This window comes from Heterodontus francisci, chromosome 20 (genome assembly GCF_036365525.1).
Source record: "Heterodontus francisci isolate sHetFra1 chromosome 20, sHetFra1.hap1, whole genome shotgun sequence".
NCBI lineage: Eukaryota > Metazoa > Chordata > Chondrichthyes > Heterodontiformes > Heterodontidae > Heterodontus > Heterodontus francisci.
Window position 1 is genome coordinate 61,352,281 of NC_090390.1, and position 24,990 is coordinate 61,377,270.

Consider the following 24,990-nt stretch of genomic DNA (forward strand, 5'->3'; position numbering starts at 1 on the left):
TATTTGGAAGACAAATTAAGACGACTCTATCGAGCCATCACTCTATGAAATCTTCATCAATACAGGACAAGCTGATAGCGAATCAGGAGAAGATTAAAGCTGTGCACGACAAACACGCAAGTGTGGAACTTGTACTGTTGCAGATTGGACAGAAGGTTCGAGTGATCCATTCAAAAGAGGGAATGCGGTTTCCCGTGGAGGTGTCCAAAATCTGTACTGAACCAAGATCGTATGAAGTTACTACCTCTAATGGAGCAGCACTAATGAGAAACAGATGTGAGCTTCGGAAACTAGTGAACCACATTGTGCCTGACAACCCTATTGCTTTGAGAACACATTCACATTCCAACCCACAGAACATAGAGAAGACAAATGTAATGCTCAAGCACAGGATGACTGTTAGAACACACAGGCAGATCAGATAAAAAAAGATGATAATTCCAGCTCTCAACCAAGCTACACAGTAACAAGGTCAGGTTGAGTCAGTAGACCACCTGTACGTTATAGAGACACTTGACTGAAGGACTTGAAAGTCAGCGCATATGTAAATATTGTTCAAAACTATTTTCTTTCATCATGTACATAGTTTATCTTTTATGTATTTCCATTTTAGGAAAAGGGGATGTTGTGATACCATTTTAACAGTTTGTGTACTTCACACATCATCACAGGAAATGACATCAACCAGCACGTGATAGCTCAGTTGGAGTTGTGTTAGTCATCTAGTCACATGTGTATTATAGAGCTCTCTTGTAAACCTGTTACTTAATAATAAAGAACCCACTCTGGATTACCTTTTAACTCGAGATTGTTTGGTACCTTATTGCTGAAGAAGGCAATAACACAACCGGTTGTGTTTGCTGGAATCTACATTCCAGTAACAGTTTCAGATCAGTAGCTGCAATATAAAAGTACCCTTAGACACCTCAATGCAGTTGTATAGTTAATTGGTCAATTGGTAATGTCAATGAAAATATAGACATTAGTTGCCCACAATGTTTTTGGAATGTTTTGAAAGTAAATATCATATTTATGAAACATGATGTGATTGTGCAGCAGATTAGTACTAGATGCAAGATTCAGCAAATCATTAACCTTACAGTTAACTCTTGATCATAGTTTCTTTCTCAGGAGCAGCCCCAGTTGGGTTTGTGCTGTTTGTAATTACACGGTGGCCTATCTATGCAAAAACTAATACAAAGGAGAGGTCTTACTACCGTTGGGTATTATTCCTCCATGATGAGTATGTTTTTACATGACATTGCATTAGTAGTTAAAACGGTTTTCAGCCATTATTTTTCAAAAAGAAGGCAAGTCCTCCCACTACAATTACATTGGGTTTTAACTCTGCTACTTTGATTTTGGATACAATTAATTTGTATCTCCTTTCCATGTTAAACCTTTTCTGAGTTCTTCTATCCTTTACCCATCCCATCTCCAGGTATGACCCAGATGATCTTGGAATTGTTAAAGCTGATAGCTTAATGAGAGCATTGGGTTTCCAAACTAAAATTGATCATAGAGAAGGATGGGGATCAGTTCCGTCAACGTGTGTCAAAATAATCAGATTCAAGTTATCAGAAGATCAGCCAAGTACGTATGGATGTTTTCTCTTTCATGAGACCACAGGGTAGTTTTTAACTATCAAACCAGTGACTGGTGGAGTGTATTGGTTGGCTGCTTGATAATGCCGACAGGAGACCCAGTACATTATAATGGCAAGGCCTCGCTAACATATGTGTGGTGAGCTGAGGACAGCAAATGGGTGTTGCGAGGAAGTTTACTCGCTCCAGGGTGGGAAAAAGGTAGATTCGTGGGGAGGGGGTTTTACAATCGGGGAGGGGCTGGGTCACCCAGAGGAGCTGAGGCCCACATTATTCTTGTAGAGTCTGGAGGAGTAATCCTGCTCCTCCTAGCACCATGAAAATAATTTCAACACTTCTATTGGTCAGGTTTTACTGAGCGGAGTGTCCATTTCTCAGTAGACAGTTAAAATGGCATTGGGGCCCTATTTATTCTGTAGGACACTGATTTGCATAGATAAATGAGGCTCCTGTTTGATACATGAGGGTGCCCAGCAGAAGGCCCAGGGAAATATGGCAGCGGAGAATGGAGCAGTAAGACCAGCACCTCCATTTTAATTCAGCTCCTGCCATGTTTCTGCCAGGCTGAGGGAGCTAAAATCTCCCTCATATCTCCAACTGAGAATTAGAAGTAACAAAAAAAAATGCATGTTGTAAAACCACACTCAAGTGCCTCAAAATTGGAACAGATGTTTGGTCATGTTAGTGCATAAGAACACACCCGCACACCTGGAGGCTGGGAGCTTTGCTTGGTTGATGTGAAATCCAAAATAAGTTGAAATGACATCCCTTCGCTTTCCATCCAGCCCATAAACAACTAAATAAAACTATAGTATAAATTACTAATCCTCCATTCATTTTTGCCATTTTAAAATTGTGGCATAATTTTAGGTAAACTTGTTTTGCATGAAATTCAATATGAACTGATGAATGCATCAAATTTAAAGCATTCAGCTTCTTTCCCAAACCTGGTTTTGTTTAATTTCACAGTACTGGATAACCTTCCACATTCAAACGCAGGATCCTCAGGAAGAAACCAAACCAAAGCAGACATGGAGAGAAAACTGACATTGGACATAGAAAACTGGTTAAAGGAAAAGTTTAGAGAAGGTTTCAAGAGCATGCTGACTGATTTCTATCACTATGACCAAGACAATTCTGGAAAGGTAACTTCATGTTTTCAGAACCGATTGACATTAAATGTTGGTAAAACTGTCTTCCACATTGCTCAAAGTTACATTCTATTCTCAGGCGATTTTCGACTTCTCTGTGTGTTTGTGTATTCTACTCAGAAGGAATTATGTACGTCATTATAGGAAGGGAGGGGCTAAAAAGCCTCAATATTCCAGTGTACGAAACAAGTTTGCTTTTGTCCAGGCTCTTGTTCAGTTCTGTGGGGAATGTGCCAATAGGTCAGATGGCCAATTTTCAAGTAACATTTGGAACAGACTGTAGACAAACAGAGTAACTTCGTAGAATTATATAATGGAGACAATTAAGGGGCACTATCTTCATAATAGTGTTTGGTAAAAGAAAATTATTTGCTTGAAAGTGTAAAGCAAGTGTTGGATCATATCATCTATATGTGATATTATGATTTTTCATGAAGACAGTACATTTTTGATACTATTTAAAGAAAATTTTTAAAAGAGAATATTTTTATTACCAAATTAAGGGATTAAGTGACACAATGGAAACTGGGCTGGAATCCAGCCTAGACTGAAGGGATACAGTTCTAACAGTAAATAACTCCGTGGAGCCTTGACTCTGTTCTCAGTATAATTAATCCACAATGTAAATTCACTTCCAGAAATTAAACACTAATTTACTGATTCAGTTTTAACAGGCTACAAAGTCAACGAGTTTGGTGAGTTGACTAGTGGTAATGGCATATTGGTGCTGTTAGTATCTTTTGCAAAAGCTTGGGGGTGAGGGTGCATGTCAGCATACTGGAGGGATACATCTGTGTAGTGTCTGACCCATTGTGCAGTTTATTTTAGAGAGATGGATGTTGTCAATGCATTATTCTCAGTAGCGTTAGAAAAACAGAGTTTAAGGGCTGAATTTTCAGTTTGGAGGTGGAAAACAGCAACCAACTGGGACAGTTTCCAGGTCCCGAACCCACCCCCACGGGTAAACAGTCACTCTTTGGGACTTTGACCGGGACAACCCCTTAATTGACATGGAGACAGGTTCCTTGTCCAATTAAGGGCAGTAGGCAGGCTCTTGAAGCTGGGGAGCCAATCAGAGGCCTTCAAGCTTCAGAGGAGCACCTGGCGAAGGTGAAAATGCTCTCTCAGCAACATTTTTAAAAATGTAATTAAAACATTTAAAAAAGCAGCCAGGCCATGACTGTGGGGTGGGGGAAGGGGGAATCCCTCTACAGGCCAACCTTTGATTACACCCATATCCAGGCAGGCAGGGAGAGCCTGTTGGCTTGCCTGGAGCACTGGCACCCCAGCCTGCAGCTGAGCACCTGCCTCCAGGCAGTTGATCAGGCTCCTCATTGCATTGGGAGAATGGAGGCCGACTGGAAAATCTCACTTGGTCTCCTGACTTACCTTTAACAAGACTGTTAATGAACAGGCCCAGAACTTGCCTTCCCCAAAATGGCTGGCAGCAGAAATGGTGTCGGGAGACTGGCACACTGGATGGCGCTGGTATTTTCAGGCCTCGCCGCCTCAGTTCCCGACCTTGGTGGAGCCTGAAAATCCTGCACTAAGTTTTTCCAAAAAGTGAACTGCATTAAAATAATTGCCCCTTTTAGGAGGTTTTATGAGTTACGTGCTATCATACAAGTTATGTCCAAAAGTTAAGGCGTAATTTTAACCTAACTCGCCCAGTGGCAAATCAACAGGATTGGATGCGGTGCTCGTTTTACTCTACCTGATTTTACTTTTCATTAAAGTCAGCTGGTAACAGTTTAAAATACATAAACATTTATATAATAACATAAAAATAAGGAATCGGGTCGGGGAGGAAATATTCATTCATTAGTAAACTGTTTACTACAGGATAAATGGTGATAAAGAATGCATTGAAGTGTATTCATTAACTGTTGTCTGTCACCTTGGTAAGCACATATACAAAAAAGAAAGGAAAGATTTATTTTTCATGCACTAGTTAATAAAAGCACCTCGACCCAGTTAAACCACTTCCAGAATTTTATTTCACATCAAGGTAACTAGAGAAAACTTCTTACATGTCCTGAAAAAATTCAACCTTCGACTTAAAGAAGACCAGCTAAATACTTTCCTTCTACGTTGTGGTCTTCAAGAAGATGCAGCAAAAATAAACTACATGGAATTTCTTCACAATTTTCAAGATCGAAGTGAAAACGGAGTGCCTCACAGGATTATAACTGATCAAAATCACAGGTGAGGTAGCTGACGGCACAGGCAAACAGCAACAGGTATTTTGTCTTTGAATTGTTTCTTTGTTTAATATCTGTGGTAGAGAACTGGTGCTGCAGTGATTTTTTCACTATAGAAATAATACAGTACATACATGCTATAATTCCTATAAAATGATTTTGAGATAAATTCTGCCTTTAATGTTTCTAATTGTTCTTTGTTGTCCTACACAGATTTAACAAAGTCAGAAGCTTTGGCTCTCGATCGTCAGTAACTGCTTTGGAGGCAAAGCTAATGAAGCTCTTACATTATGACTTCCTTTCCCTTTTAGGGAATTTTCAGTAAGTGATATATTCAATTTTATGCCGCCGTTAATTATCACAATCTGATAAGAAAAAAAGAATTAATGTCGCACCTACATTTTCTTACTTCGCCACTTTTGGAGTACAATCACTGTTGTTATAGGCAAATATTACAGGCAATTTGCACAAAACAGCAATGAGTTAAATGACCCATTAATTTATTTTGATGGTGTTGGTTGAGCAATGAATGTTGGTCTGGGCTTCTTTTGGGCTTTGGGATCTTTTGCGTCCATCTGGACAGGTAGATAGAGGTCAGTGTAACATTTCATCCAACAGATGGAACCCCTGACAATATAATGCTCTGTCAACTCTGCACTGATGTGTCAGTCTAGATCACAACATTTTGACTTAACAAGAACTTACATCTATATTGTGCAGTTAACACAGTAAAATGTTCCAAGGCGCTTCACAAGAGCAATATCAATAAAAAACATATTTGACGTTCTTGACACTGAGCCATAGAAGAAGTCAGGAATGTTGACCAAGAGCTTGGTCAAAGGGGTAGGTGTTTAGGAGCATCTTAAAAGAGGAGAGAGAGGTAGACAGGTGGAGAGGATGAAAGATGGGAGGCCAGCCAGGCGAGCACTGGAATAGCCACGTCTAGAAGTAACAAAGGTGTGAATGAGGGTTACACCAGCAGATGAGTTGAGTGAAGGTCAGTGACTGAGTAATGTGACATCATAAATCTGCACCATGCCACATACATTTCATGTACATACATTATAAACATATACAATAGGTACCATTATAAACAGGTAACATTTTGGTATTATCTTGCTTTGCAGTAAAATTGACAAGCAGAAACTAAATGTGATCAGCCAACAAGCCTTCTGGGCAATTTTAAAAAGCAGGTGAATTCTTTTAATTCTGTCATGGTTGATTTACAGTCTTTATAAGATTATAGAAAATACAGTCAACTGTTTGTGATATTACGTTGCCAATAATATACAGAATAATGCAGAATTTCTTTTTGAATTAGTGGTAGCATGACAAGGTTTGTGGAAAGGAATTTCCATATGCAATGGACCCGTCCACTTTCAGTTTTAACAGAGGCAGGACAGAGGGGCAGTTGACCAACCCATTCCCAGAAGGAGGGTTGCTCATTTAAATATTTTAACAAGGCTGGTTACCTCAGATTTTTTTCTCTGTTCCAGCTTTAACGCTGGCTGACTGGATTCCCGAGGAGGGCCTGTGGAGGACATGGTGGGAGGTTAGGGAGTAGATTGTGGGGCACATTGGGAGGGCACTGGATTGTGGTGGTATTAGGGGGGTTTGATCGCAGGACTGCGTGTCCCACAGCCAGCAGCCTCTCAATATGGCTGACTGCAGCCGGGAAGTGGATTTCAAAATAGTAATCAAGTCCCTTCTGTTAAATTCGGCAAGACCTGACGAAAACCCAAACTTCTGGGTTTCCTAACCACAAATCTGCAACCCGCAGCATCCCCCCACCACTCCCTCCCTGCCTCCCCATAAATATCAGGGCCAATGAGTCAGAATTGTCTCAAACCAATTTATAATGTGCCCAAACCTACAGTATAAAATAATACCCATAAACTTATTTATTGTACTTTCACTCAGAGAGGCCATAGAACAAGAAATTTGGAAAACATAAAGGTCATTCAAGTATGTAGGGGCTAGTACTTTTTTTTTTAGAAAGAAAGACATATTGGTTCAATAGCAGATCTGCAGACATCTAAAATGTACTGCCAAATAAATGGCATGTAAGTTGTGCTGTATCCTTTGTTAATTAACAACAGTTTGAGCCATCAATGAGATAAGTTGGTTTGTAAGAAGAAATAAAGGGATAGAGCAGTAAAGAAGCACTGTGTATCTGAATAATAGACATCATTGGAATAAAAAGATAATAAAACAGTTCAAAACAAAATATTCTCATATTTTTGTTTTTTTCCCTCTAACACACAAACTGATTCAAGGAAATTTTTTGATACCAGCAATCTACTTCAATTAGACACAAGCTCTCATTATAATCATTAGTACCATTTTGCTGATACAGATTACATTCAGATCAATTTTGAAGTCCAAATGATAAAGGTTTAACCAAAACAGTCATCTATTGCATAAGCGCTTTAAGAAAAATAATACCTTGTTTGAATTGATACATTTTGATAGTTTGATTTTAAACAAAACTATCTCTCATCTTTACATGTGCTGTGCAGAAATTCAGTTTGTTAATTTGTTTTTATTCATCATCAGGGGAACTCCCCTACTTCTCCTCCTTTGATCAAATCGCAGCAGGTGGTTGTGTGATAGTGTAGTTAAGTTCAATATCATGAACAGGATCTTAGAAAAAAATAGAAATTTCTAAGAGGATTAGGGAAAACTCCCACAGAAAAATTAACCCTGGACATACACCTGAAGTGCTGTAATCTGCAAGGCCATGGACCAGGTGCTGAAAGGTGGAATTAGATTGGGCAGCTAGTTTTTCAGCTGACACAGACACGATGGGCTGAATGGCCTCCTTCAGTGCTATAATTTTTCTATGGTTCTAGGAATATATTTTTTTTTGAATTCTGGGATGGTATATAATGATCTTCCCATATGAGAAACAGAAGCATTCTTTGAGCATGTTAAGGATGGCCAATTACAATTTTCCATATTATGTTAAAGCAAAAAAAACCTCTATGTGTAAGCCAAACTATTCTGAAATATTGTGGAATAAACCAACAGGGGATGAGCTAATTATTTTGATACTTTCTCTTAGTCCACTGGGAGGAGAAATAACCCAAAGGAGTTGGAATTCTGCAATAGATAGTATACACTGTGCTTGTAAACACTAAGCATTGTTTGCATTATTCTATTGAAATTAACTTTTACTAAGAGAGTGAAATTGCACCTGATATGCAGTATTGCTGGGTTATTGTGGTTATCTGAATTTTGTCTATCCTGCAAGGTTTGGCATTAACATGTCTGATGAAGAAATGAGTTATCTGAAGGATCGGATACCACTTGATGCCCAAGGCAATGTAAAATACCTTGAGTTCATGTCCATGTTTGACAGCTGGTAAGTAGGTCTTTGTTGTAGTGTGCTGTTGGTGAGTCGGTCAAATGCCAGCCATTTTGAGACCAGGGATGTATGATGAGACAGTCCTTAGTTGAAAAGAACAACCACAAGGTAATGTGGTATGTAACAGCCACCTTCTATAAAGGCCTGCATAGCTCTGAATTGAAGGCTAGGTAAACTGTGGAGGATATTAGATTAATGGCATTCATAATCATTTTTGGCATCACATATATGAATATTCATAAAATAGATATTTTCATTGTTAATGCAGATGTTCACCATCTCTATAGGTGGATTGGTATGTAAGGGTATTTTAAGCAGCTGGCAGGTGTCCTGATGCTGGAGCAAAAAGGTGAGGGGATCCCGCCTCCAAGTGCTGCCGGTCAATCAGACGGCCGGCAGCTCAGCAGTCTCAGCAGCACCATGGAAAGAGGTGTCACCACTAGAACTGCAAGTCACTTGAAGAGCAGCACTGGATCCTGAATTGTAGGTAAGTGGAGGGACAGGCTCGCCTTGGCCACTCAAGCAAACCCTAGCGAGGGGGCGGGGTGGAGGGTTACTGAGGGCAGCATGGTGGGTCATGCCACCACCACCAGATGGCCCACCATCGACTATGGAGGAGTGTCACCCCCTCCCCCATCCCCCACCACAAGCCCACATGGAGACCGTCTTGAGTTACCGGGCGTCCTCTTCACCCCTCCGCCACTGGTAAAATACCAGTGGTGGCAGGAAGAGGCCCTTAAGTAGCCATTAATTGCCTTCCCTGCCTTCCTATATGACTTTATGGGCCCCCAGTGCCCATTCCCATAACTAGGTGGCCCATAAAATTCAGCCCGAACTGTGCACTCCAAGAGATTGGAGAACTCACTAATACCATAGAATTGACTTTTGGTTCATTACAGCTGCTTTGGGGTATGAAAAAGTGATACAATGGCCTGGATTTTGTGGTCAGTGGTCATGAAATGACACACACCATTCAGTGTGCTTACAGCTGCCCATAGATGTTATAGAAAGCAAAATAAAGAGAAAGAAAGATGGGATTAAGAGAGAGAGATAAAAGACAGAAGAAAAAGTAAAGACAAATATTTTACTTTTTAATCTTCATTAATTCACAAACAATAATTAAGATTTTAAGTAATGAGACCCCACACTTGTAAAATTAAATTTTCAGTGCCAGAAAGGTTGTTTGGTGGTAAGTAAGACTAATCATGCCGTTAAAAATTCACTTATACCTGAATACACTAGCCCTAACACTTTCTGGCATTTTTCATGGGTACATGCAACAACTTCATGCCCTTACACGGATTTCAATATCATGTCTATTGGCGAGGTACTGGTGTAGTGTGGCTTGTGGAGGAATGGGGTAGCTCCGACACCAATTTCCAGATTTTCAAGTTTAACTGCACATGTGCAGACATTGGAAGTTGTTGTCCCATTTCCTGCATAATAATGGTGAGCTCCATTAGCCTCACTGTTATTCTTTGAGAGTCTTCCTTCCTAAAAAACTTGAAAACTTTACATGAAATATAACCTTTGTAGATTTTGGGGACTGGATTTTTATTACGGAGGCAGGAAATAAAACCGGGTTTGGTTTTGGGTGAGAAACCCACCTCCAGTGAAAAACTGATTCAGATTGAGATTTTCCAATGGGTGAGCCCTTAATTAGTATGGAGGCAGGCTTCCTCTCCACTTAGAGCCAGTGGGGTCGGGAATGAAGGTGAGTCAGATCAAGTGTGGGACTCATGTAGACTTCCACGGCAGCCATCACTGAGGCTGCTTGTTATCCTAAGGGAGAAATCTGCCTTCAACAGCAACAGATGTGAGATGTGACAGAGGAGCTGGAGGCCTGACATTAGGGGAAGACCCTCACTTCATCGATGCCGACCTGGAATTAATGCTGGAGGCTGTGAGAAAGAGGAGGGAGGTCCTCTTCCTGGAGGGTGGCTGAGGGAGGCCACCTTGTCATGCAGCAGAGGCACCTCTCTGTTCAGTGTTATCCCCATCTGCCCCCTCTTTATCTTCTCTTACCCTCCTGCTCGTCCCCACAATGAACTGTCTCCTTCCAGGGCCTCACTGTCCTCAAGGTCCTCACTTCTCTGGAGACCATATAATGGACAGTGCAGCAGGCCACCAGAGACCCTTGCAGGAGGGTATTGGAGGGCACCACTCAACCGGTCCAAGCACCAGAATTGCATCTTCAGATGCCCGCTGGCCTGATCAATGGTTGGTCTGCTGAACAGATGGCATTGGTTGTATTGCCTCTGTGCCTCTGTCTGGGATTTCCATAGAGGGGTGAGTAGCTATCTCTTCAAGGGATTTCTCTTGTCTCCTTGGATCCATCTACGCACTTTGGAGGATGGAGTAAAGATCTGAGGCTGTCTGGACTGGTGGAGGTTGAAGGAGTCATGGCAGATGTCAGGAAAGTGAGCGCACACATGGAGGAAGCTCTTGTTGTGATTGCAGACCAGTTCAGAGTGGAAACCCTTCCTGTTGATGGATCTCACTAGTTGGGCACTGGGTATCTTGATGGTCACATGGATGCAATCGATGATGCCCTGTACTTGGGGGAATCCAGCAATGGTCGTGAAACCCAATGCCCTCTGTGGCTGCACAGGTCCATCTGTATCAATGTGGAGGTAATCCCCTGTGTTAAATAGAACCAAGTCAAACAGTGAAGAATGAAGATTCATGTCTGGCTAGTCAGTTTATTCACAGAATGCAGCATTACACATCTCTGCCTTCTGTTCACCAACACCCCCCGCTTGTGTCCAGCAGGCTATTTTTATATTCACTTCATATCCTCAATTGAACAAAGACCTTCAGCTGTTTAGCTGGAACATAATTAACCATTAACACCACGCCCTCCAGGATATGGCATCTGTGATCTGCCTGATGGCGTGATGAGCTGTCGACTGCGAGATGCCTGTATAGATGCAGCCTCCTACGGCACCCAATGTGTTGGGTAGTGCCTTCTTCCCCTTGCAGCCCCCCACTGTGCTCCTCTGGCCTCCTGCTGTCCAGAAGTTTGCATCTGCTGAAGCTCATTCTGGCTGCTCTGTCTAATGTCAGAGTAGCCTCTTCCCATCCAAACTCCCTCAGCTGGGCTTTGTGCATTCAACAGGCCTTCCCCTGCCAACCCCAGCTGCCCACGTGATGCCATAAGCCTCACCTCCCTCTACAGATTCCTACTGCTCACCGCTGACAAATGCAAGTCTCACAGCTGCAGCCATGGCTACTCTGTGGCACTTTTGGAGCAGCTGAGCTTCATTTTGTGTCTCAGCAGTATTTTAATCACCTCTTCCCATAGCCCTCCTGGCCCCCTGCAGTGTTGGTGTCTTCTACACCTGCCGTGTTCGAGACATGGTGTTCTCCCCATTCCCTACCATTAAAAATCCCAAACTGCTGTTGACAAGCCTATTAATGAGTTCCACAATGAGCACAACAGGCACTTCATTGGAGGCCTGTGGGGTTGTCGTTCCGTCCGTCCTGATGTCCCTATAAAAATAGCTTTACATTCCAGTGCTGACCCCTGAGAATGTGATCTTTAAATCATGATCGCACCTGCTCCCGCAGCCAGCGCACTTTAACAATCCAGCCCTGCATCTCGGGGTAATTATTGTGTAATGTAATAGATGAAAATCCTAAGGGTTTTTCTGTTTCTTGAACTCCAGCATTAGTAACTCTCATCCATTCTGTAACAGGCAAAAAAATTAAAATTGGCAGTCATTTTGTACAATGCCTCATAATTCAACCTATTTCAGATGAACTGCATTTTAATATAGAAAGCCAAGGCTTTAAAACACATATTTTATAAAACGGAGTCACAAAATAATAAAAATAGTATTGTACAAATACAAAATAAACAAAAAAGCTAGTGCATGACGTGTTTAATAGACAAATATCACACAAAATGCCTTAAAATATGAAACAAAGTGGTAAATGCCTGAGGAACAATGGCATGGCATTTAGCTTGGTAAGTGCCAGTGACCTTCCTTGGATAGAGTCTGACGTACTCATTATTCTTATGTTGTGTTGTCAAACTCATCATGGTAGAAAGTCTTTTTTTTAACCAATTAGCTGGTTTCAAGTTTCTGCAACTTTGCATGGAGCCCTGCCACCATTTGGCTGAAAAAAGAATCACATTGTAAACAAAAGTTGAAATTCATCGATATTAATACTACTGCTAGTTACTGATCTGAAACTTGACTTCTTACCTGAGAAGATAATGGGACAATTTGAGAATCAAGGAGCAAAATTCTAAACAAGGCAGTGCTGTTGCAAAATAGTTTAATGAAGGTCCAATTCAGTAAAATTACGAACAATTTCTACTTTGTATTCTATTTTGTTATATTTTAAGATGTTCTTAAACATGATTGATCCTTGTTTTCAAATCACTCCATGGTCCTACTGCTCCCTATCTCTGTAATCTCCAATCCTTTTCAACCCTCCAAGATACCTGCACTCCTCAAATTCTGGCCTCTTCAGCATCCCCAATTTTAATCGCTCTACCATTGGTGGCGTGTCTTCAGCTGCCCGGGCTCGAAACTCTGGAATTCCCTCCTTAAAACTCTCTGAATGCCTATTTCTCTTTCTTCCTTTAAGATGCTCCTTAAAACCTGCCTCTTTGAACAAGCTTTTGACCATTTGCGCTAATATCTCCTTATGTGGCTCGGTGTCTAATTTTGATTTATAACACTCCTGTCAAGCACCTTGAGATTTTTGATTACATTAAAGGAACTATATAAACATAAGTTGTTTTGTTTTGGCTGCAAATTGGTGGAAGGAATTTTTTTACAAGAACAACAAGGAGAGCAGGAAAGCATGCCAGGAGCAGCACCAGGCAAATCTCAAAATGAAAGCAAAATACTGCAGATGCTGGAAATCTGAAATAAAAACAAGAAATGCTGGAAATACTCGGCAGGTCTGGCAGCATCTGTGGAGAGAGAAGCAGAGTTAACGTTTCAGGTCAGTGACCCTTCATCAGAACTGGCAAAAAATCATGCTCGCACCTGCTCCCAGCAGCCAGCGCGCTTTAAAAATCCAGCCCTGCATCTGAGGGTAATTATTGTGTAATGTAATAGATGAAAATCCTAAGGGTTTTTCTGTTTCTTGAACTCCAGCATTAGTAACTCTCATCCATTCTGTAACAGGCAAAAAAATTAAAATTGGCAGTCATTTTGTACAATGCCTCATAATTCAACATATTGCAGATGAACTGCATTTTAATATAGAAAGCCAAGGCTTTAATACACACCTGCATGACCTTCTGGTCAGTTATTCTGTGTGACCCTCTGTCCTATCAATGCCTTGCCTTTTGTTATCTCTAGCCCCACCCCTGCTTTATTTGCTTAAAACCTATTACATTTCTAACCTTTGCCAGTTCTGATGAACAGTCATAGACGTGAAACCTTAACTCTGCTTCTCTCTCCATAGGTGCTGCCAGACCTGCTCAGTATTTTCAGCATTTCTTGTTTTTCTTTCATATCTCAAAATGAGGTGTCAACCTGGTGAAGCTACAACACAGGACTGTTTGCATGCCAAACAGCGGAAGCAGCTCTGTAGTCCTGCCAGATCCAGTCATTAATTGGTGGACAATTAAACAACTAGCAGGAGCAGGAGGCTCCACAAATATCCCCATCCTCCATGATGGGGGAGCCCAGCGCATCAGTGCAAAAGAAAACACTTAAGCATTTGTGAACATCTTCAGCCAGAAGTGTTGAGTGGATGATCCATCTCGGCCTCCTCTTGAGGTCCCCAGCATCACAGATACCAGTCTTCAGCCATTTTGGTTCACTCCACGTGATATCAAGAAACAGCTGAAGGCACTGGGTCCTGACAACATCCTGGCTGCAGTACTGAAGACTTGTGCTGCAGAACTAACCGCATCATCAGCCAAGCTATTCCAGTACAGCTACAACACTGGCAGCTACCCATCAATTTGGAAAATTGCCTAGATATGTCCTATCCACAAAACGTAGAACAAATACAACCCAGCCAATTGCCGCTCCATCTGTCTGCTCTTGATTGTCAGCCAAGTCATGGAAGGTGTCATTGACGGTGCTATCAAGCGCCACTTAAACAGCAACAACCTGTTCACTGATCCTCAGTTTGGGTTGTGCCAGGGCCACTCAGCTCCTGACCTCATGGACAAAAAGGCTGAACTCAAGAGGTGAGGTGAGGTGAGGTGAGAGTGACTGCCTTTGATATCAAAGCAGCATTTGACCGAGTATGGCATCAAGGAGCCCTAGCCAAATTGAAGTCAATGGGAATCGGGGAAAAGTCTCCAACAGTTGGAGTCATATCTAGCACAAAGGAAGATGGTTGTGGTTGTTGGAGGCCAATCATCTCAGCCCCAGGACATTGCTGTAGGAGTTCCTCAGGGTAGTGTCCTAGGCCCAACTATCTTCAGCTGCTTCATCAATGACCTTCCCGCCATGATAAGGTCAGAAGTGGGGATGTTCGCTGGTGATTGTACGATGTTCAGTACCATTCGCAACTCCTCAGATACTGAAGCAGTCCATGTCCATACGCAGCAAGACCTGGACAACATTCAGGCTTGGGCTGATAAATGGCAAGTAACATTCCTGCCACACAAGTGCCAGGCAATGACCATCTCCAGCAAGAGAGAGAATCTAACCATCTCTCACAAAAGAACACAAGAATTAGAAGTTGGTGTAGGCCATTTGGCCGCTCGAGCCTGCTCTGCCATTCGATAAGATCATGGCTGATCTGATTGTGGCCTCATCTCCATTTTCCTGTCTGTCCCCCATAACCTTTGATTCCCTTGTTGATCAAAAATCTATCTAACTCAGCCTTGAATATATTCAATGACCTAGGCTCCACTGCTCTCTGGGGAAGAGAATTTCACAGACTAACAACCTTCTGAGAGAAAACAAATTGCTCTTTATCTCAGTCTTAAATGTGAGACACCTAATTTTCAAACTGTGTCCCCTAGTTTTAAACTCCCCCACAAGGGGAATCATTCTCTCAGCAAACACCCTGTCAAGGCCCATCAGAATCTTATATGTTTCAATAAGATCACCTCTCATTCTTCTAAACTCCAATGGGTATAGGTCCAACCTGTTCAATCTTTCCTCATAAGATAATCCCTTCATCCCAGAAATCAGTCTAGTGAACCTCCTCTGAACTGCTTCTAATGCAATTATATCCTTTCTTAAGTAAGTAGACCAAAATTGTCCACAGTACTCCAGGTGCAGTGTAACTAAGGCCCTGTACAGCTGTAGCAGCACCTCCCTACTTTTATACTCGATTCCCCTTGCAATAAGGGCCAACATTCCATTTGCCTTTCTAATCACTTGCTATACCTGCATGCTAATGTTTTGTGCTTCATTAACAAGGACACCCAGATCCCTCTGTACCGGAGATTTCTGTAGTCTCTCTCCATTCAAATAATGTACTGCTTTTCTATTCTTTCAGTCAAAGTGCATAAGTTCACATTTTCCCACATTATACTCCATCTGCCAGATTTTTGCCCACTCATTTAACCTATCTAAATCTCTTTGTAGACTCTTTGGGCTGGATTTTACGACAGGCGGACAGGAGCTGGGTAGCGACATAAAAGTTGGTGGCGAACACGCTTCTGCCTAGCCTGGGGATCCGTCCCGCATTTTACAGGTCCCCAGGCTTTACTTGTTCCAAGGCGGGACTTCCACCTGCTTGAGGGAGGAAGTCCCACCTCATTGAGCGGCTAGCCAATCATCGGGCCGGCAGCTCTTAGTCCCAGCAAGGCCACCGGGAGTGGTGGCCACTGCTGGGACTGCAGCCCAGCTGAGGACAAGAGCCAGGAGTGCAGGTAAGTTTGGTTTGCCTCATCGGGGGTAATCGGTTGGGCAAGGTTGGTCGTTTGGGGGGCATCTTAGGTCCTGGGGGTGGTTGGGGAAGCGGGGGCGGTCCTCAATCGTGCACCCTGTGCCCATTTGTCAGGGCCCACCCCCGGGGCACTGAGAGGCTGCCCGCTTTCACTGGGCGGCTTTTCCCAGCTCCAGGATGCCCGCTTGCCACGGGTAAAATCCCCGTGGAGGCGGGCGAAGGCCCTTAAGTGGCCGTTAATTGGCAACTTAAGGGCCTTGACTGGCCCGGGGCGGGCGGCCCGTTTTTCGTTCTCCCCCCCCACCCTCGGTTCTACGTAAAGTGGAGCGGAGGCGGGAGCAGGGGGGGAAAGCCTCCTTGAGCCTCCCGCTCCATTTTACGCCACCCCTCCTCCCCCCGCCACCATCCGGCTCGCTGGGGTGGCGTAAAATTCCGGCCTTTATGTCCTCTTGATGGCTTACTTTCCTCCCTATCTTTGTGTCATCAGCCAATTTAGCTACCAGACATTTGGTCCCTTCATCCAAGTCTTTTATATAGATTGTCAATAGTTGAGGCCCCAGCACTGATCCCTGTGGCACTCCAGTAATGGCTTGCTAACCCGAAAGTGACCCATTTACCCCTACTCTTTGCTTCATGTTAGTTAACCAATCCTCTATCCATGCTAATATGTTACCCACTATTTTGTTATTTCGTGTGGTAACCTTTAATGTGGCACCTTATCGAATGCCTTTTGGAAATCCAAGTACACCACATCTACAGGTTTCCCTTTATCCACCTTGATTGTTACTTTCTGAATGAACCTTAATAAATTTGTCAAACATAATTTCCCTTTCACAAAACCATGTTGACTCTGCCTGATTGTATTATAGTTTTCTAAAAGCCCTGCTATTACAACCTTAATGATGGATTTTAGCATTTTCCCTATGACACATGTTAGCCTATCTAGCCTATAGTTTCCTGCTTTCTGTCTCCTCCCTTTCTTGAATAGAAATGTAACATTTACAATTTTCTAATCCGCTGGGACCTTTCCAGAATCTATGGAATTTTGGAAGATTGCAACCAATGTGTCTACTATCTCTGCAGCCACTTCTTTTAAGACCCTAGGTTGCAGGCCATCAGGTCCAGGGGACTTGTTAGCCTTTAGTTCTAAGAGTTTTCCCAGTACCTTTTCCCTGGTGATTGTAATTATTTTAAGTTCCTCCCTCCCTTTTACCTCTTAATTTTCAAGTATTCTTGGGATGTTTCTTGCATCTTCTACAGTGAAGACAGACACAAAATACCTGCTCAACGCTTCCGCCATTTCCTTGTTTCCCATTATTAATTCCCCAGTCTCACCTTCTGAGGGATCAATGCTCACTTTAGTTACTAATAATGCCATAGGGTCTTTTATGTTCACTTGAGAAGGCAGATGGGGACTCCTGTTTAATGTCTGATCCAAAAGCTGGCACTTCCTACAGTGCAGCACACCCTCAGTATTGCACTGAGGTGTTAACCTAGATTTTGTGCTCAAGTGCCTGGAGTGGGACTTGAACCTACACCCCCTTGACATTCAATGGCATTACCATCGCTGAATCCCCCATTATCAACATCCTGGAGGTTACCATTGACCAGAAACTGAATTGGAGCAGTCACATAAATACTGTGGCTACTAGAGCAGGTCAGAGACTAGGAATCCTGTGATGAGTAACTCACCTCCTGACTCCCCAAAACCTGTCCACCATCTACAAGGGACGTCAGGAGTGTGATGGAATACTCTCCACTTGCCTGGATGGGTGCGGCTACAACACTCAAGAAGATCGACACCTTCCAGGACAAAGCAGCCCACTTGATCAACTGCCCATCCACCACCTTAAACATTTACTCCTTCTACCACCAATGCATAGTGGCAGCACTGTGTCATGAGTTTTTTTGTGTTGTCTTAAGTAACACAATGAGGTACATGGATTTCAGTTCCTTGAAGATCTCTAGAGGGTTTATTAACAGCTAAACTAGTACTTATAGTAGAGAGCAAGCTATATACAGAACCTTTATCCAGGGTGTTACAGTACAGAGTGACTATGGCTTCTAATCACATGACTACATCCTGGTACTTAGCTCATTAGCATACTGAGTTCTTAAAGAGACATATCTCTTAAAGTTACCATACAACACACTTCAGCAACTCATCATGCCTCCTTCGACAGCACCTTCCAAACCCGCGATCTCTTCCACCGAGAAGGACAAGGGCAGCAGCTGCATGGGAACATCACCACCTGCAAGTTTGCCTCCAAGCCACACACCATCCTGACTTGGGACTATATTGCCATTCCTTCACTGTCACTGGATCAAAATCCTGGAAGTCCCTCCCTAACAGCACTGTGGGTGTACCTACTGCAGTAGTTCAAGAAAACAGCTCACCACCACCATGTCAAGGGCAGTTAGGGATGGGCAACCAATGGCTGAGCCAGTGGCACCCACATCCCTGAAATGAATAAAAAAAAATAAATGTGCATGGAATGTTGAGTTCTGTCCCATTTCAAATTATATACCTCTAGAAACAAAACAGCCATATGACAATTAAGTTTCTGAGTATTTATATATATATATATATATATATATATATATACATATATGTGTGTGCGTATATTGCACAGATTGGTGGATCCCCTCGAGGTACCAGATCTGTAAAATTTACTGAATTTCAGCATTCCATAAAATTCATTTTAGTCTACAGAGTCGAAATTAAAAAGAAATATAATACAAAATCAGATTTAGATTGTTTTCAATAATATCTGAATTTATGCATTGCTGGTTTACTGAATGAATATAGTCACTGTTCAGATGTACTTGTCAAGATTGTTAAGACATGGATTATCTATATATGTGGCTCAGGAAAAATGTAAAGAGTCACTAAATCCCTGTCCATTAGTCCTACCTCCTATAGTAGGATGGTTCATTTGCCATACGACGGAGTTGTTGGTAGATACAGAAATCAGTCTTGATGTGTATTTCAATTGTTACTACTCTCACACACTGAGGGCGATATTTTATGTAGGCGACGAGAGTCTCAGCCACCGGCTTCAGAGCCGGTGAGAGCCCCATGTCGCCTCTTTTTGGGAAGGCCTGCCATATCATGTGCCAATCAGGTACATAACTGGGCAGCAGCAGGCCTTCCCCGGCATTAAGGACCCCGACGACGGAAGTCCTGCCTGCTGAGAGCTGCCAGCCCATCAGAGGCCGTCAGCTCTTTACTGAGCAGTGCCACTGCGGAGGTGGTAGCTGCTGCCAGTAATGCACCCACCTGAGGCCTAGAATGGTTGAGGGACCCAGGCCACAGGTGAGTCATGGTGGGACGGGTTTCATGGGGTGGGGGTCACGGGGAGAGAAGTGTAAGGAGGTTGGCAGGAAGGGCGGGGTGAGGTGGCTCCCAGCAGGCCTTCCCCACCCCCCCCCCCCACTTGCCGATGCCAGGTCCTTCAATCAGGCACTAAGTGCCTTTAAACAAGGAGCCCCCCAACACCCGCCCTCCGTGAGCCATCAAGCAACCTGCAGGGGTTTGCTTATCATCCTCCCCATGTGGCGGCAGGCCCACCAGACAGGTCTAACGCCAGAGGTGGCGGGAAGAGGCCCTTAATTGCTCAGATAAGGACCTCAATTGGTGGCAGGTTGGGAAGGCTGTTCAAGGGCTTTCCCGCCACAGAATTAATTGGGGTGGAGGTGGGATGGTGGTGGTGTCCCCACCCATCACCGTTATGCCCGATTAAATGCTCTCCCCACCTTCAAACTTGCTGCGGGGAAGAGCATAAAATCCAGCCCCTAAAGATCTAAGAAGCCGAATTCTCATAAGTAAGACTAGATGAAGTAGGTTACACAATGTATGATTTTAAGCTCATGCAATCACAGTTGAACATATAACAAAAATGCTCCACACGAAGCTGCAGAGGAGTTATTTCTTATTGAGGCTCATTATGTCGTCATGCTTATAAGTTTCTTACTAAACTGAAGGAGTAAGAGTGGAATTTTGTTCCATGCAATCACTACTATTTTGTTGATAAGTGATAATTTATGTCGGGTAATATGAGAGCCACCATTCATAATACAATTTATTTAATTCATTTAGATGGCTATCATAACTCACTGATGATTTCACCACTCCCGAGTTATTCGATCCTGCCTCTGGTATTTTATTGTTCCCATTGTACGTATTCATCTTTGATTAGTCCATGTTGAAGAAATAATGAAAATGTCACGAACAGCTCAACTAGTTCAGGCACTGAGTAGCTGCAAGACTTGAAAATCTCAGATTCAATCCCTAGTCTGTACTGAGTTATCTAGTTTTATCCTGAGTAATGATAGGTCTGCTACAATTAGCCTCAGCAAATCTGGGTTAGGAGTGGGATATTAGTAAGGTTTCCCACTCCTGGGGCTGGGTTTTAAGAGTCCGCCGCCGATCTCAGTGCGTTCAAAAAATGGCGGCCCCGCGTGGCCCAAGAGCCGCCGTGATCTTAGCAGCTCATTTAAATAGCTGGGGCGGCCCACCCCAATCATGGGCTGTCCCTCGCCGGCAATGGCGTCAGCTGCCTGTGCACAGGCGCTGGTGCCATTTTTAAAGGGCAACCAGCCCCCTGCCAGCATATTTTCATTTTTGAAGACAGATCCCTCTCAAAACTAAATAAATAAATTTCTTATGCCCTTTCCCACAGCCCCAATAACCATTACAGTAACTATTTGACCCGGTCCCCCATTCCTGCACTGATAAACTTGCCTCCTACCCCCTCCCCACCAGTGTGGTGCCTCGTTTCCCTGGATGGGGATCTAAAGGCATGGGAGTGCCGGCTGTTGCAATCCCTCAAGATCTCAGGTAAGTCTATTTACATTTATTAATTTTATTGATTTGCATATTTAAATTGTGGTCCCTTCACCCATTGGCGGGGCTGGGGGGTGCCGTCACAGAGTCTCGACACCGCCGGGAGAATTGGGCCGGGCCCTTCCAGGGTCAAGGTCCATGGCGGGCCTCATCCAGAGCTATCTTCAGGCCCCCACCAGCCCCTAACTGCTATCCAACAACGTTTGATGCAAGTACATTAATGTGAATATTTGGCTACTGATGCTCCTTACATTCTGCTAACATTAACTTTAGGCTGAAGCTTAAAGAATAGTCTTTACAAAGGGCGATTGACACCAGTGGAACTGTTTCACTGCAAGAAGTCAACAGCCTTAGAAAAGGATGAAAGTTGGTGGGGAAAAAGACAAACAGTAATATTTTGTGCATTTCCAGGTTAATTCTGAGATTAATAAAAATATCATATAACTATATGCGATTATCACTAACTTTTTAAATGCAGTATGTTACGGACAGGTGCAAAAGGGTGGTTCCCACTGTTCACCTCTCAACTGACCGCAATCGTGTTTTGTTAAAAATTGTGAGTTAGTCCCTGAGTGTTTTTTCGGGTCAAATAAACAGACAAGTGATTAGTTTTTTTTTAACCTATGAGAAAACCTTTTATTTTTACACAATTCCCAAAATGTTTGCAACCTCACTCACACGCACATTCACTCACACACACATACACAAGAATAGATAAATAGATAGATAGAAAAGGGTAGGATGTAGTTCAAAGTGAGGTAGGTGTTTGTGGTTTACAGTAAACCTGTTGAATCTTCTAAGGAGGACAATCTCTTTTTAAAGGTGTGGCCTGGGTGTTTGTAATCTTCAACTTGTTGAAGTGTTGTAGATTTGTGATGGTTAAGACTTCAGACTGGAGGTGGTGGTCACTTTCAGTACTCTGCTACAGGAAGTTGAAGTGTAGAATTAGCAGCAGGGCTTCTTCCTTGCTTGGCTGGATCTCTTTCACAGCCCCTAGCTGGACAGGCTTTCTGAAAGTGTTGGCTTGATCTCCCTCTCTCTCCAGAGGGCTAGGTTTTAAGGTAAAAATCCACCACATTAGAGTTTCTGTCAAGGAGACACATGGCCTTCTTCCCCGGTGTGACCACACAATGGACCAGGATGTAGAATCCATGGCTATCTATTGACGTCTAAATGGGTGCCATTCTGTTATGATGTGGCTACTTCAGACCTGGTTTTGGCTGTGAGTCAGACAGTCTCCAGTCAATCCATTCATGTCGATAAGAGTCATTAATATGCAATAGTCCTCCTTTCAATTTCAAGGTGGTTCTCCCCAGAGCTATCTCAGATGAGGTTAACGAGTTCCATCTTGGCAGAAAAGTTTGTTTATTTTCAGTACAGGAGGGGTCACATGACTACTACTCCTTTTTAACTGTTGTGTAAGTGTCCATGTTCTTGTGGTTTTGTTTCGCAGTTGAATTTTAAAATTCATAATTCTTCCATTTCATTGTTTATTTCATCACGGCTCCTTCTGTGCATGACAAGTAACAAGTCAAGTAGTAAGTGACATTTGTCTTGATTTCTTGACAGTAAAGGTGCAAACAGTCTTTTGGGTGAAAAGTCAATGATGACAAACCTCAGCAATGAGCATCCAACAAACAAAGAGCATAACTTAGGAAGAACAACAGATCAGGTAAAATTTATCGCTATTGTTTTCTATTTGAAATGTTTGTATTTGATGCGCTGTGCTAGCTTTATATTATCTTCTTTAAACAGAAAGACTTGATGGATTTAGAGATTATTCAAAACATTTGATATGAACTAGAAGCCCATCCAGTATGGCCAGTATCCAAGATCTTTTTATTTGTTAGATAAGATCCATAAACTATTAATGGGTGGAAAATTATAGGTAGTATGCTCACAATTACCCAGTATGCACTTCTGTTGGATGAAGCTGTATACCTTTTTTATTCATTTCATGGGATGTGGGTATCGCTGGCAAGGCAACTGAGTGGCTTGCTAGGCTATTTCAGAGGGCAGTTAAGAGTTAACCACATTGCCGTGGGTCTGGAGTCACATGTCGGCCAGACCAGGTAAGGATGGCAGATTTCCTTCCCTAAAGGACATTAGTGAACCAATGGGCTTTTACGACAATTGATGATACTTTCATGGCACCATAACTGAGAGAGGCTTTCAATTCCAGATTGTGTTATTAACTAATTGAATTTAAATTCCACCAGCTGCCATCGTGGGATTTGAACCCGTGTCCCCAGGGTATTAACCTGGGCCTCTAGATTTCTAGTTCAGTGACAGTACCACTATGCCACTGTCTCCCCTGGAGTGCACATTCAGAAAATCAACTCTACAGTTGAGAATTATTGAAGAGAATTGATTAGATAAAGTTAAGCAAAGTATTGATATCTATCTAATCTGCTAATCTACTTTTGCTTCTGTAATTTTACCTAATACACACAATTTATTCATTTCGCTTAAACCATATAATCTGGCTACATGATGTTTTCTGTCAGTTTGAGAAATCTTGAGCATGCACTGATTATAGCCTATTATTTCTGATACATATCCTAACACTAGGTGGGTGCCTTTGCTGTGGTAATGCTAACCTCAATATTTAGGGTTTAAGATTAAGTACTGGTTCATGAAAAATTCAGGCTTTTCTATGGAAGCTGATTTTGGCAGAGCACGAATAAAGAGCATTGGGAAGTCACTCAAATTGTAACACTATTTTACCAAGTTATTTCGCCAGCACTTCTAAATTTCTTCTTTTGTTCTAGATCTCAAAAATTATACAGGATCTTGTGAAGAAGCAATACCGAATGGTGGAACAAGACTTTAATAAACTCGATAAAATGAACACAAAACGATTTTCTCCTGAGTTAATGTACCAGCTACTGAAGCAGTTACGGAAATGTTTCCTGCTTTTTTTGTTAGAATTAATGGAATTATAAATTTATAGTCACAACAGGTATTTTTCCAAGTAAATTGCTTGCAATGTATTCATTGTTTTATACAGGTTTGACATTCACCCACCAATCTCTCGGGATGAAGTTAGAAAACTCTGGAGCACGTTAATTACCAGTCAGGATAACACTCTGGATTTCTATGAATTTGTTCGACACTTTGGATTCTCACCTAAATCAGCTTGTTTCCCAAATGCAAAAATATGTCCACCAGTTAAAGGCGACAGTGACTTTCTGATCCGATCTAGAAAGCTGAACTGTGACACGGAGATCATTGAGGATAATCTGCAAGCTAAGGTTGAGTAATAATTCAGTTAAGAAATTAATATACATTACATTCATAGTTAGTGATAAATCTGTGCGCAGCATTTTCATTTATCAATTACATTCAATATTTATTTAGAGTGCACTCGGATTCAGCATGAAGATATGGGACAAAATGGATATAGCACAAGTCAGGGCGAAGTATCCATTTTTTTATTGTCTAGCTAACTACATCTGTCTTTTCAGAATCACGTTTTGCTGAAAATCAGATTTTACATTTCATCCCTACAATTGGTAGTGTTTAGGCCAGAAGGTTGTGAGTTTGAGTGGCTTTGCTCAAGATTTAAGCTCATAAAGCTGACAGTAATGCAGTTCTAGAGTGATGCATTGATAGAAGTGGCAATGAGGTGTGAAGCCAAGGCCCTATCTCTGTTATGATGGTCATTCCAAATGCAAGTAAGATATCCTATGGGTATGATTCTAGTCAAGGAAGAGTAAAGACTTTCTCCTGGTGTTGTGGCCAACATCACACGCTCATAATACAAAACAGATCAATTGGTTGCCCATTAATTTGCTGTCTGTTGGATATTGCTTGTGCACGTTGGCTACCATAATAACCCACATATTACAATCATTGCAGCTCAATAGAAATTATTATGCAACATGCTTTGGGATATTTATAAAACACCTCATTAAATGCAAATATTATTGCTCAGGGCTCAAATATGAGGTGATCCATAAATTATGTATGCCTAAAATTACAGTCTTTGATT

The 24,990-nt window shown here is 42.4% G+C and overlaps 1 protein-coding gene across 3 annotated transcripts in view; it reads left to right on the forward strand.

The window, feature by feature from the left end:
* Positions 1-512: 512 nt before the first annotated feature.
* The window catches only part of LOC137380953 (EF-hand calcium-binding domain-containing protein 6-like), a 40,558-nt gene continuing 16,080 nt past the window's right edge, over positions 513-24,990 (forward strand). Inside the window, exons 1-10 of one of the 3 annotated variants that reach the window (XM_068053365.1) lie at positions 513-544; positions 1,442-1,593; positions 2,574-2,749; positions 4,764-4,960; positions 5,170-5,277; positions 6,084-6,149; positions 8,210-8,320; positions 22,566-22,668; positions 23,768-23,892; positions 24,007-24,250. In XM_068053365.1, coding sequence (XP_067909466.1) covers positions 543-544; positions 1,442-1,593; positions 2,574-2,749; positions 4,764-4,960; positions 5,170-5,277; positions 6,084-6,149; positions 8,210-8,320; positions 22,566-22,668; positions 23,768-23,892; positions 24,007-24,250 — 1,284 coding nt within the window. In that variant the 5' untranslated portion in view covers positions 513-542. The remainder of the gene's footprint in view (positions 545-1,441; positions 1,594-2,573; positions 2,750-4,763; positions 4,961-5,169; positions 5,278-6,083; positions 6,150-8,209; positions 8,321-22,565; positions 22,669-23,767; positions 23,893-24,006; positions 24,251-24,990) is intronic. The other 2 variants (XM_068053366.1, XM_068053367.1) reach the window with 2 other exon arrangements.